General features: G+C 42.7%; 1 protein-coding gene across 2 annotated transcripts in view; it reads left to right on the top strand.

Moving 5' to 3' along the window:
- Window positions 1–15,265, top strand: part of kctd5b (potassium channel tetramerization domain containing 5b) — a 35,028-nt gene extending 19,763 nt beyond the window's left edge. The window contains exons 4-7 of one of the 2 annotated variants that reach the window (XM_083636283.1): window positions 67–162; window positions 375–479; window positions 5,747–5,872; window positions 11,562–15,265. In XM_083636283.1, coding sequence (XP_083492409.1) covers window positions 67–162; window positions 375–479; window positions 5,747–5,872; window positions 11,562–11,591 — 357 coding nt within the window. In that variant the 3' untranslated portion in view covers window positions 11,592–15,265. The remainder of the gene's footprint in view (window positions 1–66; window positions 163–374; window positions 480–5,746; window positions 5,873–11,561) is intronic. The other variant, XM_083636282.1, reaches the window with a different exon arrangement.
- The last annotated feature ends 1,347 nt before the right edge of the window (window positions 15,266–16,612 follow it).

Here is a 16,612-nt window from a genome sequence, read left to right on the forward strand (position 1 = left end):
GTTAGATTCCTCATTAAATGTAATATTATTGTATACCCCCCCACCCCCCTTCTTTCTCCCCCCCAGGCTCCGGTGAAGCATGTGTACCGGGTGCTGCAGTGCCAGGAGGAGGAGCTGACGCAGATGGTGTCCACCATGTCCGACGGCTGGAAGTTTGAACAGGTAAGGCTCCACCCACAGGGTCACACGGCAACGATCCTCCTCTCACGTGCTTCACCCACCCCGCTATCCTCACACTGACCACATCATTCAATCCTCAATATTGAAAATAGAGAGAGAGAGAAAAAAATCATCCAAACAGTAAATCGCATCTTTCTGAATGTCCGCAATACATGATCTGGGCATCCCTTCTGTGCTCTGATTGGTTGTTGCAGCTTGTCAGTATAGGTTACGGGCGGGCCCACCAGTCAGAGTTTCTGCTGATTGTGTCAAGGGAGGTGAAGGGAGAGGAGTCTGCTTTGCCAAACCACAGCGGAGAGGTGTGTCCCACAAATCTTTTGTCCACCGGTTGGTCACTGCATGGTCCCCATGTTGTCCACACACACACACACACACACACTCACACACACACACACACACACACACACACACACACACACACACACACACACACACACACACACCGATGGCCATCCTATGTCCCGACGTAGTTGACACATAGCTGTTGGCCATTTTTGAGTTGATTCCTTTTAGTGTTAATTTGCACTGCTTGTTCACCAATGAGGCTAAGAGAACATGAGACATTTTTTCTTGTCTGTGACCCCCCCCCCCCCAAATGCATTCCCCGCCCACAATTTGTTGTGGCTTGTCAGCAACTGTCTTTGTTTTGCTTTGATTTAGCCAATCATGTGTTTTTCTGTTTGGCGGGGGGGGGTGCTGCTGCAATATACTGCTGGCTGTTTTTGTAAATGTGTTTCTTCCCAGTAGACACTTAACCTAGAAATAGAAATAGATTCAAACAGTATGAATTTTACAAGTTCACAATACTGAGTTTTACCGCAAAGGAATTCATTTATTGTGTGTGTGTGTGTGCGACTCTCCCTTAAAGAGATAAGGAGAGATCAGTGGATCTCTCATCAGGGCTGAAATCTCACTAATCTCCTTCCACATGTCACATGGGAAAACCCTAGAAACACTCCCTATGCAAAGCTTAAAGCTCAGTAGAAACACTCCCTATGCAAAGCTCATAGCTAAAATCCAAAATACGTATTTTTCCTCTCACCTGTCATGCTATTTATCCATCTATATCGTTTTGGAATAGTTGCCTGAGTTTTGGAGATATCGGCCGCAGAGATGTCTGCCTTCTCTTGAATACAATGGAACTGGATGGCACTTGGCTTGTAGGGCTCGAATTACCCAAAAAAATACATTTGAAAAACTCAACAGTATTTTCTCTTTCCAGAAATCATGACCCGGTTACTCAAGATAATGCACAGACTTTGTTGTGAGCAGTTTCATGTAGCAACTATTTTCTTGCAGTCTCATGTAGGAACTAGCTAGCAGCTAGCGGGTGTAGTTCGGTCAAAAGAAAATAGTTCCTCCATGAAACTGCTCATAACAAGGTCTGTTGATTATCTTGAGTAATGGGGTCATGCTTTCTGGAAAGAGACATTGCTGTTGAGTTTTTCAAATGTATTTCTTTGGTACTTTGAGCACCACAAGCCGAGTGCCATCCAGTTCCATTGTATTGGAGAGAAGGCAGAAACTCTGCGGCCGTCAGCCGATATCTCCAAAACTTACGATATAGATGGATAAATAGCACTACAGGTGAGAGGGAATATATGTATTTTGGATTTTAGGGTGAGCTGTCCCTTTAAAACTCAGTAGCCGGCCCAGGGGAGTTATCTGGGGAGACGAGCTCAGCTGACCTACTGCCTCACATTCAGGGCCACTAAGGGCACTGCTGCCTTCACCACTCCATCAGTCCATTTGTTTTGAGGGTGTGTCATGGTCTCTAGTCACTGAAGGTTAGCTGACACATTGAGGGTCATTTGTTTTGAGGGTGTGTCATCATGGTCTCTAGTCACTGAAGGTTAGCTGACACATTGAGAGTCATTTGTTTTGAGGGTGTGTCATCATGGTCTCTAGTCACTGAAGGTTAGCTGACACATTGAGAGTCATTTGTTTTGAGGGTGTGTCATCATGGTCTCTAGTCACTGAAGGTTAGCTGACACATTGAGAGTCATTTGTTTTGAGGGTGTGTCATCATGGTCTCTAGTCACTGAAGGTTAGCTGACACATTGAGAGTCATTTGTTTTGAGGGTGTGTCATGGTCTCTAGTCACTGAAGGTTAGCTGACACATTGAGGGTCATTTGTTTTGAGGGTGTGTCATCATGGTCTCTAGTCACTGAAGGTTAGCTGACACATTGAGGGTCATTTGTTTTGAGGGTGTGTCATCATGGTCTCTAGTCACTGAAGGTTAGCTGACACATTGAGGGTCATTTGTTTTGAGGGTGTGTCATCATGGTCTCTAGTCACTGAAGGTTAGCTGACACATTGAGGGTCATTTGTTTTGAGGGTGTGTCATCATGGTCTCTAGTCACTGAAGGTTAGCTGACACATTGAGGGTCATTTGTTTTGAGGGTGTGTCATCATGGTCTCTAGTCACTGAAGGTTAGCTGACACATTGAGAGTCATTTGTTTTGAGGGTGTGTCATCATGGTCTCTAGTCACTGAAGGTTAGCTGACACATTGAGAGTCATTTGTTTTGAGGGTGTGTCATGGTCTCTAGTCACTGAAGGTTAGCTGACACATTGAGGGTCATTTGTTTTGAGGGTGTGTCATCATGGTCTCTAGTCACTGAAGGTTAGCTGACACATTGAGGGTCATTTGTTTTGAGGGTGTGTCATCATGGTCTCTAGTCACTGAAGGGTAGCTGACACATTGAGGGTCATTTCGATTTGGTGCATGTGGAGTCATCAGCATTGCGGATATTCCTACGTAGCTAGTTGACATTATTTGGTCTTCTTGCTCCATGGACTGCAGCTAATGTGAGATCTCTCGACAACAACAAGTCTTAATGAGCTGATGCGTGTCTGAACATGCACACCTGGGTGCAGACAGGATACATGTAGCCTCCCTGCAGTGTACACAACACAGTTAAAAGCAGGTGATCCGGAAGAGGCGTTGCTCTGTTTTTCTAACCGTGTTTACTGTTTTTCAAGAGGATTATTTTTTGGATCTTGTCCCTTTTGTCATTTTTGTGAATAAGACATTTAACAGGAAGAGGAACATAGGAAGTTGCTGTGATTGATTGTCTTGGAGATCCGTTTAAAAATGCTGCGTAGGATTTTCTCATTGGTGTATTTCTTAGGAAAAGGGTTGGCATGACTAACTCCTTGTAATGCTAGAGGGGGGAAGTGACTGGCTGTTACAGGCTGCAGCCACAGTGATGTGTTGGATTTGGCTCTTCTCGCCCTCGATTTCCCTATAAAACGTGGAGAAAGCCCTTCTGGTGGTCTGCTAAGTTAGACAGCAGAAGCAGGAGGGAGCGGACATTATGAAATGCGCTGATCGAGAGCAGCTCACAGGGATGATAGAACATATAGTGCCAGTAGGCAAGCCCCAGATGTCCTAACGCTTGGTTCACACCAGAACATCTCAGAAGCAGCACCTCACGGAAGCATCAAGTAGGAGCCTTGCCATTCACACCAGAAGCACTCCGTTTTAGCTCCTTGCTCGGGTTTGCTCCGCGCCTCGCTCGGTTTTGCGCCGCACCTTGCTCGGTTTTGCTCTGCGCCGGTCACAACTTGTATTGACTTCATACCTGGCTGCAACGCGGCCGCTCGCGTCACGCGTCAAAAATAGACCCGATGCCGAAACTCTCGCTCCACGGCGAGGTGAGGCAACGCGCTGTGGCCGATGTGATCTCCCCTGTTAACATGATGAAACTGCCTCCGCTTCAGCGTCAGATGTGCATGTGTTTTGGCTGTAAGGAGTCCTAGAAGGTTCATATAGCAGCACAAGCATGTCAGAGATGTATTTAAGCCCAGAGCCACAGAGTGATTTGTAGACAAGTATACTGTATCAGTATGAGTAGCAAGATTTTGAAATCAATTCTCTGAGTGACTGGTAGCCAGTGCATTTCCTAGTTTTCGTCAGGACCCTGGCAGCGGTGTTTGAATAAGTTGCTGTTGTCGAAGAGCTTTCTTTTAAGTCCTGTGAAGCAATCTACTGGAAATAGATTGTAGTAAACTGACAAAGTTACCGATTTGGTGTGGCTATTGACATTTATTGGTAAATATGAGTCCAGGAGGATAAGATTTCTGGTTTGACTTTTAGTTACGAGAGACATGGAGTCAAGGTGAGAGCAGATATTCTGTCTTTCTGTGCTCCAAAGACTATTACTGTATTTCGGTCTTATTTCTCTTTATTTGTAGAAAATGTTGGCGCATCCATCATTGATTTTTTCAATGCAGAAACACAGAGATTCAACAGGTCCATAGTCACCTGGCATAAGTGATATGTAGATTTGTGTGTCATCTGCATACTTATGGTAGGCTACTTTTATTATGTCTGTAGGATTTGGCCTAAAGGGAGCATAGAGATTGAACAAAATGGACCCCTGTGGTACCCTTCAGTTTCCAATGGAGACAAAGTACTTTATGTTATGACGATATGACTTGGACCCCTTCGTTCAGGACGATTCCAGAGAGTCCCCACGCACTTTTCTATTCTTTTTCATAGAATTGTTTGGTCCACAGTGTCAAAGACAGCACTAAGATCCAACAGTACTAGAACAGAGACTTGTCATTGTTCTGGCCAATGTCATTTAATTAGTACCATATGAGTGCAGTCTCAGTGCTGCGACGACGAGGCCGAATATCAGAAAAATCTTAAATTGAACCTGCCACAACCTACAGACACTCTGCATCTCCCGTTTGGTTATCAACCTGTTACTTTACATTTCTGTTCAACCTCCTCCCTCTTCTGTTCTCCACCATGAGCTTCCCAACTTGTCTTCCCAGGGTATCTGTGGGGTCTTGAAAAAGTTGATAAATCAATTTAGGGAAAATTAAGGCCCTTAAAAAGTATGAAAAGGTCTTAATCACCACTTGATGAGGTATTAAATTGTGTAGCTATTGTGCTGATTGATTCGATGAATTGAATCAAAATCGTATGCTGGCAGACTTTGTGATATCAGCAAATACCGTATCATTGTCCTAAGAATCTATAGAATGTCGTATCGCGATGCAACTTGTGATTTACACTAGGGATGTGCCGATTGCAAAATCCTGGGCCAATACCGATGTTTAAAATAACAATTTGGCCGATACCGATTAACGCCTTTTTTGAGAGGGAAACCAATCTTCATTTTAAAGTCTTTTGAGCCCTTCGTCACACTATCTTTGAATGAGCACAAACTCAATCATACTGTAAAGTAATTATGAAACAAACAAACAACAAATTATATGACCCAGCTGATCACTGGCTAAATATCGGCCACTGCAATCGGTGAATGGCACCTTTTTTGCCGATTGCAGTGAACAGAGGTTGTTTTGCCCATTGCAGTGAACAAGGCCAATATCGTCTGATAACGATATACGGCCGATATATCGCTGCATCAGTAATTTACACCCTCATCACTGATGTGAGAAACTGACACTGAGTTCTTCAAATATATTGAACAGGTCTTGAAAAAGGTCTTAAAAGGTATGGAATTTAACTTCAGGATTCCTGCATATACCCTGCTTCCTATTGCCCGTCCAGAGCTAATCCTTCCTCTGTGCCGTCTCGTCTCTGTAGCTGGTCAGCATCGGCTCGTCTTACAACTACGGAAACGAGGACCAAGCCGAGTTCCTGTGTGTCGTCTCCAAGGAGCTGCACAACCAATCATACGGAACAAACAGTGAGCCCAGTGAGAAGGCCAAGGTGAGTGTGTGTGTGTGTGAGCCCAGTGAGAAGGCCAAGGTGAGTGTGTGTGAGCCCAGTGAGAAGGCCAAGGTGAGTGTGTGTGTGTGTGAGCCCAGTGAGAAGGCCAAGGTGAGTGTGTGTGTGTGAGCCCAGTGAGAAGGCCAAGGTGAGTGTGTGTGTGCACGAGTGGCAAGGCTGGCTGAAAATCCGTCCACAGCAAACATGTGTGAATGGCCGTCTGTGTTGGGTGTTTTGAAATGCACTTTTCCCCCATGGGACTGTGTGAAGTACCGCTGGGTTATTGATGAGGACCCTCTATGAAGGAGCACATTGTGACTGCTTCGGTTAAACTAGACTGCCTTGAGAACCCGAGGAAATGGTTTGAACTCACAAATAGTTTGTCGTAGGGCTAATCAATATGGTTTAGATCAATATGATAATTATAAGGATTTATCGTGAATGTATGTATCACGACATGGCTCATGTATGCAAAAATCACACGTTAAATATTCAAATTAATGTTCATTCTTGAACCAAAATGTAATGTACCATAATGTGAGGTGTGATGTAAAGCAAAACTGAAATGTTCAAATAATATTCCTCAACCTGTTTCTTCATTTTGTCAGTTTTTAAATATAAAACTAGCGGACCCCCGTGGGAGTTGGGCCCCCACCCCCGTGGGGTTGGACCCACTTCCCCGACCCAGTCTGCTCGGCCAGGAAGGATGACATCACTGATGACATCATCATTGATGACATCACTGATGTCACATCATTAGGTAATTAGGGCAATTACCTAATTAATAAATCCGGCTCTGTCAGGTTACCCGCACGGGTGTTCTTTACACTTCCTGCAAGTTTCAGCCGAATCGCACGTAGAATGACATAGCTGTTGCTGGAGAAAGTTCTGCTCACATTATCAAAGATGATAAATGATATTGGCACAAGGGATAGTAACATCTTGTCCTGTGTATTAATTAATAATTATCTGTTAAGTATTAGAAACTATTATAAATAAGCAAAGGTTGATCATTTAATTTTGTCAGTCAAGAAAATTTTCACAGCCATTTGGATTTAGGCAGGAAAAGAAAAGAACAACTGTTCTTTTGATGTTGGCTGTCAAAGACCACACGGAGGGGGTCTAAGACCATTAACCCAGCTTTAGGATTTATGCCATGTTAGATTTGACTTGGAAAAAGTCTCAACATTGTAATCTGTGGTGTGTGTGTGTGTGTGTGGGGGGGGGGGGGGGGGAGCGGCATGAGAACACACATTGTAATCTGGGGGGGGGGGGGCATGAGAGCACACATTGTAATCTGGGGGGGGGGGCATGAGAGCACACATTGTAATCTGGGGGGGGGGGCATGAGAACACACATTGTAATCTGGGGGGGGGGGCATGAGAACACACATTGTAATCTGGGGGGGGGGCATGAGAACACACATTGTAATCTGGGGGGGGGGGGCATGAGAACACACATTGTAATCTGGGGGGGGGTGGCATGAGAACACACATTGTAATCTGGGGGGGGGGGGCATGAGAACACACATTGTAATCTGGGGGGGGGGGCATGAGAACACACACTGTAATCGGGGGGGGGGGGGCATGAGAACACACATTGTAATCTGGGGGGGGGGGGGGCATGAGAACACACATTGTAATCGGGGGGGGGGGGGGGGCATGAGAACACACATTGTAATCGGGGGGGGGGGCATGAGAACACAGGTCTGTGGATTAGTGGGACTATAGAGAGCCGCAGTAACGAGTCCGGAAATCATCGATGCTAACAGCCCTGGTTCAACACAGTTTTCGCCTATGGGAGTTTTGAATGGGTTTTTGGCGCGATGCTTCTAATAAGCTCTCTGGGCAACGCTGGCTTAATCAAACGCGAACCAGATGGTAGTAACATCATCTTCACACATGAAGACCACTTTTATGAGTTTTGAAGCTTTTATGTGCCGTTAAAAGGGCGGCTAGCTAGCAAACGGCTAAATGGGACTACACTGTTGAGTCGATGGGGATATATACGTCAATAACGTCATCACTCAAAGGACGAACACGGAAATTCTCTTTCCCTCACCTGGTTCAGCCCCGTTCAGCCCGGGGTAATCAGTGCACACATCAACAAAAGTCCAGGTTGAGTGCTGACGTGACGTGGAAGCCTATGCGACAGTGTGTAGTTCTGCATTAGCTTAGCACGAGCTTTTTACCTCTAGCGCTCGCATTTACGCTTCAAAACTCATGAAAGTGGTCCTCATGTGTGAAGATTATCCCGCTGAACCTTGGTTCGCGTTTGATTAAACTTGCGTTGCCCAGAGACCTTATTTGAAGCATCGTGCCAAAAACCCATTCAAAAATCCCATAGACAGAAACAGTGTTGAACCAGGAAGTTCGGGACTTCCGCATTCAGCCTACAAAAATACGTCATCCCTGCGGCTCTCTATTGGCAACGACCGATTTATCTCAAGGGCTTTGGGAGCTAAGCAGGAATTAAAACTCCCATCAGCACGGACCCATGGGGGCTGTTTTTTATTACTACGTAAATTTTGGACTATAAGCCGCGGCTTTTTCCCCATTTTTCGGCCCTGCGGCTTATATAACGGTGCGGCTTATCTAAGGATTTTTACAGCTAACGGCCACTAGGGGACCTCCTAAATCTATGGATGTTGGTACGAGAGACAGAACGAGAGCAAGACAGACAGACCCTGATTGGATGATGTTACAAAAAATGTGCCTCGCGACCTGATTGGAGCACTGTGCCACTACGCTCTCTCAGCCACTACTGTAAAACACCCTCCCTCCTCCCACCCTCCCTCGCTCCGGGGGGAAAATGGCGGCGATTGAGCCAGAAAGACAGTCTGAATGAAATTGAATGTAACGTTCCCAATTCTATGTATTACATTCTAAAAAATTAACGGCAACATTTTGGAAGGCTAAGCCACACAACTAGCTCATTGTAATCTAACATCATGCTTCAAAAGATGGAGAACTGGCTGTGTTACGACGATGAGGGTAAGGACTCAAAAACGGTCTCCGCTGATAAGACATTAAAACACCTGCGGCTTATAGTCCGGTGCGGCTTATATATGTAACAAACATGCAATTTAGCTGCTGCGGCTTATATTCAGGTGCGCCTTATAGTGCGGAAAGTACGGTACTACTACTACCACTACCACTACTACTTAAACTTCAACTTCTATGGTTATTTTGTGATCCTTTTCAAGGGAATTGTATCAGGACTGAGTTTTTCTAGATGACCGATTGCGGTGCCTTACTCAATATACAATTGGTTGAGATGTGAAAATGCTCAATAATTGCTCATAACAGGTCTCTTATTTATTTAGTCCCATTTAGACAAGTGCTTTTGGTGAATTGAGCTTGACAGAAAGGTGCCCTCCGATAACTTTAGTATCTGGTCTTGTTTTGTGTGTGTCATGACTCATTAGTTATGTGTGTATGTTCACGTCTTCACCCCTGTCAAAGTCCAGTGTGTGTCTGTCTGACGCTCAGTCCAGTCTTCATTGGACTGTTTGCATAGTCGAGAGATGAAATGTTAGTGAAGTGAATCTCCTCTGAATGTAACCTGTTAGTTTGATTGTTCTCCTTGTTTTCCTTTTCTAAGATTTTACACCTCCCCATTTATTTCCATTCTTGTCTTCTTCTGTGCCGTCTGCATGCTGCATGTTGCTCAGAGCGAGGACGAAGACACGGAGTATGACATGAATGACTCTGATGATTTAGGGTTGAGCACTTAGAACTCAACGGTGAGCGCTCAACTGCTCTCTTAGTCTCTCCTCGTCCTCCTCCTTTTCCGTCCCGCTTTGACCCGGTTTATGCTACTCAGGGCTTTTTCCACGCTCCGTTTTCAAAGACGCCTGTAGTGAGTGCGAGATGTTTCGGCACTTTTTTGGACGGCGCTTTGGCCTGCCACCTCCAGAGGGGACGAGCCAAAGCCGGATCAAAAGACTGATGCTTCCTGTTTAGGCCGCTCCAACGATTTCCCTTCAGGTAAAGCTCTCTTTGAAAGCAGGCGGGGAAAGCTCCAGTGTGACAGTAGTGTAAATGAAACCAGATGGGGAAAGCTCCAGTGTGACAGTAGTGTAAATGAAACCAGATGGGGAAAGCTCCATTGTGACAGTAGTGTAAATGAAACCGGATGGGGAAAGCTCCAGTGTGACAGTAGTGTAAATGAAACCAGATGGGGAAAGCTCCATTGTGACAGTAGTGTAAATGGGAACTTTTGTTAAGATTGTCATGCTCACAACCTTGGTCGATAGAGAGGCAAAGTGAACGTCACTTCCTGCTTCAGCACTGTACCAGAGATTTTCATCCGGCATTTATTTTCCCATACACATTTAGTAAAATGCATATAAAAATAGTTTTACTGGTTCAAACCAAACGGTTCAGATATATTTAGAAACAGGAGAGATCGCATAGCATTTCACTGGGACCAAAACTTAAAAAGAATGCGCGTTTAAAGAAAATATTTTTTCTGTTTTTTTTAGTTTTGGTCCAAGTGAAACGTTCTATGGTCTCTCCCGATTATAGCGTTAGCTGAACCGTTTGGTTCAACAAAGTGCAACTATTTTATAAGCATTTTACGAAATGTCTACGGGAAAATAAATGGCGGATGAAAATCTCTGGTACAGTGCTGAAGCAGGAAGTGACGTTCCACTTTGCCTCTCTATGGAGGGCATCCTGTATCCTGCTGCACTTTTTGACTCATTGTCCTTCACTCAATGAAATGACGTCCAATCCCGCTGTCAAACGTGATATCTTACACAAAACATGCAATGCAAATACAGATCTGCTTACAAATTATACTTTTTTTTTGCATCAGAATTAACATGTATAATGTAGGTTTTTTTTTCACGCAGGTAAACCCGTATAGCCAATTGAGTCCTTATTGCCTCCCGGCCCGGGACGGCTGTTCCCCTGGAGTGTGCATTTTGAGCCCTTCAGTGGATGGACCCAACCTGAGAGTCCATCTCGGAAAGTTAACATGAGTGCAGTGCAGAGACTTCATTGCATATTGGGTTCCATTGGACACAATGTAAATACAATAATAAAAAAAAAATCACTCATACTATCTCACACACTTTAGTCCGAACTTGACGATGATGCATTTTGGTGCTGTTTGTCTTGAGATTTGAGACGGTGCACAAATTAATTTGCAGCTCAAGACCATACTTCATACCCTACCAACATTCCTTAACATAGTTGTAAATAATTGGACCAAGCAATGTTGTTTTTTCATCCTCGGCTCAAATTAAATGGAGATTAGTTTTGTCCTTCACCTCTTGGGGAGTTCAGACTCGGCCGAAGTGTCGTGGTTAGTTGTAGCATTTATGGGCGCGCCGGTACCAAGGTTGACCGCACCTGCCCAGGTTCCCTTTGTGAACTGCCCCCGACGTCGCTCAACAAGCACAAACTCCTAGTTTGTAGCACAGCACTTTGCTTTCCCTCCATGTTAGCGCTTCCTTTTCTCCCCCCTTATTCCATCCACTGTGTGTTTCAGCCTGCCTGTAGAGTCAATGCAAGTGTGCTGCTGGCTGAGAGTTAGCATTGCTGAAATGTTGTAGGGAAAACATTGCAAACAGTGTGCCTGAGTGCTCGCCTGCAGCAACCTTACCCGGACACAGCAGGTCCTGAAGGGCTTCCAGAGCATGTTGGTACCTGATGCCATGACGCCTCTTCTGTCTCTGCAGATTCTCCAGGAACGGGGTTCCCGGATGTGAAGAGGACTCAGTATTACGAGCTCCAGGTGTTACCATGCGAACATATCATCTTTGTGGCAGAACGTTTGGCACAATGGAGATTGAAAGGGGGGGGGTGTACATTTGTTTTGTGTTTTCCCTCCCTTTTTTATTTTTTATTTCTTGATGTAAATACGGTAAGTCTGTTTACTGACTTTTTTTTTGTGCCTGTATGTTTAAACTGGACCTTTTTCAATTAGCGGCAAGTTTTTTCTTTTTTTTTGCTTTTCCAACTACACGTAAGGAATTGTAATCTTCAAATGTTATATGCTACAAAATATGGCCATCATCATACAAGGCCAATTATTCACTCAGGGTCATCTATTGAGTTCCTTCTTATATCCTCCAACTCAAGGGTCTTGTAAGGGATCATCATGGTCTTTATAACTCAAAGTATAAAACTCACACAAAAAAACGCGTCATTATTTAGGTGAATTGAGATGTTAAGAAGGGAATTACGCATTTACTTAGCACATGTTAAGAGTTGGGCCATTCAATTTGAGATGTGCCCCAAAACTGAATTGAGAGAAGGATATTCCAAAGATCTTGGGACAGTTGAATTAAGACTTGTGAACATGGTGAACTGTATCCGGACAACAGAAACGACAGCTTGCACACTTTTGTTGCCTACTTTTGGGGGAAGTTTTTAGTTGTCTTTATTTTTATTTTTATTTATTTTTTACTTTCTAGTTATTCAATTTAACAAGAAACAAAAACATTAAACATTCATCACCATAATGTCAACAAGGCAAACTCTGAATCATTACCATTGTGAATCTTGCCATTTACCAAAATGTATGTGCATTTGTGTGAGTGACTTGATTTTAAAAGGACATTATGGAATTTATGACTTGTCAATGATAAATTGCAGAAACATCGTCAGGTCTGTAGCATAGCTTTAGGTGGAAATAAAAAATATAGAAAGAATTAGATTACATTACTTTTCGCCTTTACTGGACAGGATGGTGTGTACTGTAGACAGGAAAACGGGGCGAGAGAGAGGGGTCAGATTAGAGGCAATGTATGTATCACCATCCCAAAAATGACCTGGCAAAGAAACTCTTTGGTTTTGCACAGCCCCATCACACCCTCGCAGATTTGGCCAATAGACCCTTCTCACGGGGGCCATTTTATGTCGAAAAGGCAGGGTAAACACAGGTGCAAGCAAAACACTGAGGGTTTCCAACTTCCATGATTGGAATTTGGAAACCCTCATTAGGGTTTTGTGCTATAGGACAGGACAAATCTTACTTATAATGCGTTTGCTTTAAATAAATAAGAAATATATTCTCAAATGAATTAGGTACCTTAATGCAAAGTTTTGCTAGCCTACATTGTCCACAATCTCGACTAAAAACGTTGAAATGGTTTTCAATAGCTGCAGCTTCTGGAAATGTGGATTTGACAATTCCAATTGACAATAAAGAGCTGAAATATTGTTCTCAAAATGTTTTAACCTCCTGTTGTGCAAATCAAGCATCTATCTGCTCAACAGGAACACAATACGACGGGCACAGATTATTTGAGGTCAAGAGAGATTTTCTGAAGCTGTATTTTGACAATGAAAATGACTGTAGCCACTGTGGTTTATTATCTATAGTCACTTGATAACATCGCAGTTTAAGTCTCGACTCTTCCTTGTGTTCATGAATCTAGATCGAACTGTCAAAATTCCATCTGAATTCTGTTTTGGGGGTGATTTAGAACATCGGTGTCCTGTGACGAGGGCTTGGACTTCCTGTTGAATCAAGCAGTCAGGAAGAAATCATCCTGAGATATCGTCTTTGTTTTCTCACTGACTTCTGAGTTTTCCTAACCTGATTTATTTTGTATGTTAGAGGGAAAGTCTTGTTTGATTTAGGTTTTTTTTAGGGAAAATATTTTTGGTGTGGGAGGTTTGGCGATTGGAACTGTTTGAAGGCCATGGTGAAGGAATATCTGTTCATATCCTTTTTTATGTAAATAATCCAAGTCCAATATTAATATTTAACTCTTCAGAAACTGCACGTTTTGTACACTGTATAGAAAAACGCAACTTCAAATAGAAGTTGTTCATACTGGATCTTTAAAAGCTAGAAAATCTGGACGATGTTAACTTCTGTTTTGCGTTGTTTGTACCTGGAGTCTAGACCTATTGAGATTTCTAAGTTAGGATTGAAGCGGTTCATGCTGAATATGGTGTCTTTCACTGAAAACATGCCTGGAACATCATTTTGATATCCTTTCCAATAACAAAGCTATACTTGGCTGGCTAAGAAGTTGACTGTTACATTTAAAAACAAAAACGTTTTTTTTTCCTGCAGTGCGATAGATTCTTCTAAGCATTTTGAATTGTGTAGATTTTGTACACCGCGTTGCAAGCACTACAGTGAGAATAACACTGTGCACAATGCTTAGAAGCCTGTAATGTAAATGTAAACACTGCATTTTCAAACACTTTTTTTTATTTATAGGAAGTTGTTTCAGGTTTGATGTGTGGTTTTGACTGGTTGGATATTTCATTCACAAATTTAGTGTTGCCTTGTTTTGTTTTTCCCAATGACCAAAATCCAATGTCTTATGTGTATTGTACACATTGATCTTTTAGTGTCAGGGAGGAGTGAACTTTTCTTATTGCTGGCACACTTTGTACATATACAGACTTGTGAAACGACACTCAAACCTCCATTTACTCACACCTACATGTATACACTTGACTAAAACACAATTTTATATTGTTGGGGACTAAAGTATGGATGCATGTTTTTGATGTCTATACATATATATTATATATACACACACAAGGGCTTTTAAAGTGCAAAATCTGAGATCTGCAAAGAGGTTCAATCAAAATCGACTGGATTTCCTGCCAGAGCTAGGCTATGTTTACATTTGCTATAGTATTCTGAAGCCTTCCAATTCTATACTGTGTCTTGCACTCCCTCACACACCTTAACATAGTCTGACTTGTTTGACTGTACCAATGGCAACTAGCACTCCCACTCCACACTGATCTGATATTCACACAGACTTGCTAATGGATAAGATGGTCTATTTCCAACAGCCTGTGCTTGAGCGTAGCAGACAATCTCGCTTTGTGACGGTAGTGATGCTCATTTTTAATACGGTGAAGTTAGCTACGTCGGCTTGGAGGGGGAAGGTTTACTTTGGTCTCCTTTTGAGCCTTGCTGCAATGAGATTTTAAAGTGTTTTCTATTTGGTTTGCTTGATTCTGTTGTAACATTTGATATACTCTGGTCTTTGATATACTCAGTCTGGTCTAAGCCGTTTCACCCCTCCATATTACCTTTAATGCCATTTCCAAGCAGGTTGTCTAGTTGGAGCATTTGGCTTTAATTGATCATTTCATGTGGTGGATTAATTTATCAGACCTGTAGCCTAATACTATACTTGTAAGTGCCCTGGGTATTTCGATATGCATTCGATTCATAAACCACATCCCACTGTAATGCATGATTGAAGGTGGTCACACTTGTAATCAGAGGGAATGAATGCCATTTTTCCTCAATCTAAGAATTGTCGATGAATAAGGTTGTCATATCACTACATAAATCACTTATAACTTCTATAACTGATCTTATGCAATGTTCAAAATGTACAAAACGAAGTATAATTGGATAGATGTACGGTCTTGCATATAAACCCAATAAAACAAATTGCCATTGATATTTGTGTGTAGTTCTTTTTTGTAAATATGGCAGGTTCAGGTTGTATAAATGTCTTTAATATAAAGACTTTAATTTGTAAAACCAAACTTTTCAGTCATCCCTGCCCATCACACAAAGCAGTGATTCCCAACCAGGGGTACTTTGAAAGATTGGGGAGTAGAAGTTCAAGTCAATAATTTAAGGAAGCCAGCCCATCGACCGCAGCACCAAACACCCAGGAAGTCTTGGTAAAAGTGACACATTTTTCAATTGAAAAGTCAAGTAAAAAATAAGTCAATTGTCTCATTAAAGCTCAGGTGACTGATGAAAACGAGTTGAAACTGCTACTGGGAAAGTCTGAATCATGTAAATGTCTCAAAAGTGCAAATGTCTTTGTATTAAAGGCGCATCAGATTTTCATTTCATAGTTGTGTTGGATACTCAAAGTTTTATATGAGTTTAATAGGACAAATTTAGGAGGAGAATCAACATGCATGAGTCAACAGCTAAGGGTTACGTAAGCAATGCCCAAAGATGACAAGAGAAAAGCTGTCTGACTTTTTAAGTTGCTAGTTGTGGATGCAAGCTACTGTATGTCTGCATGATATTGTAATGTTTCTCCTTGGTCTGCTGAGGAAGCCATTGATAGGAATCTCAGTAGCACTTTACATTACAGCGCGGTAATAGTGTGATAATAAATCAGTAATTACCAAAGTAATAACTACTAATTACTAAGTACTAATAATGGGTATATCTTGTGTAATTGGACTGAAATGTATGTAATAGGGTAACCGGGCCAGAAACATGTAACTAGAAAAGTGTATTCACTATTCAGTAGAGATTTGCAGATCTCTGCTAGGCACCGCTATGCCTAACCACGGCCAAAACGAAACCCAACTGCGAAGGGAACCACTACGGGAAACAGCAGCAGTTAACAAGCTATTACCTGCTTATTACTTTGGTAATTACATGGTATTACCTTAATTATGACTTCATTACATGGTATTACCCTAATTATGACTTCTTTATTATCACACTATTATTGTTACAGAGCTGTAATGTAAAGTGCTACCAGAATCTCTACAGAAAACCAGTCTGCCGGTTTAGACATGGATATGAATGACTTAAGTGGTGGACAGAGAGGGAAGGGACGAGGGTCAGCTTTTGTGACAAGTCAGTTGTCTGGGCAAAACTTGCTGATCGTTATGTAGTGGATGGGGAAATCATGTGCCTCGTAACTATTAACAAAACAAACACTCCCATGGCTTTAATTTCCAATGGACTCAGCCTTATGACTTTGCTCTGCCTCTTCATGTCTGTCCAAACTGTCAAAAGCAGATATTACCTTCTGACTAC

Source organism: Poromitra crassiceps (assembly GCF_964638095.1).
Source record: "Poromitra crassiceps genome assembly, chromosome: 4".
Classification (NCBI taxonomy): Eukaryota; Metazoa; Chordata; class Actinopteri; order Beryciformes; family Melamphaidae; genus Poromitra; species Poromitra crassiceps.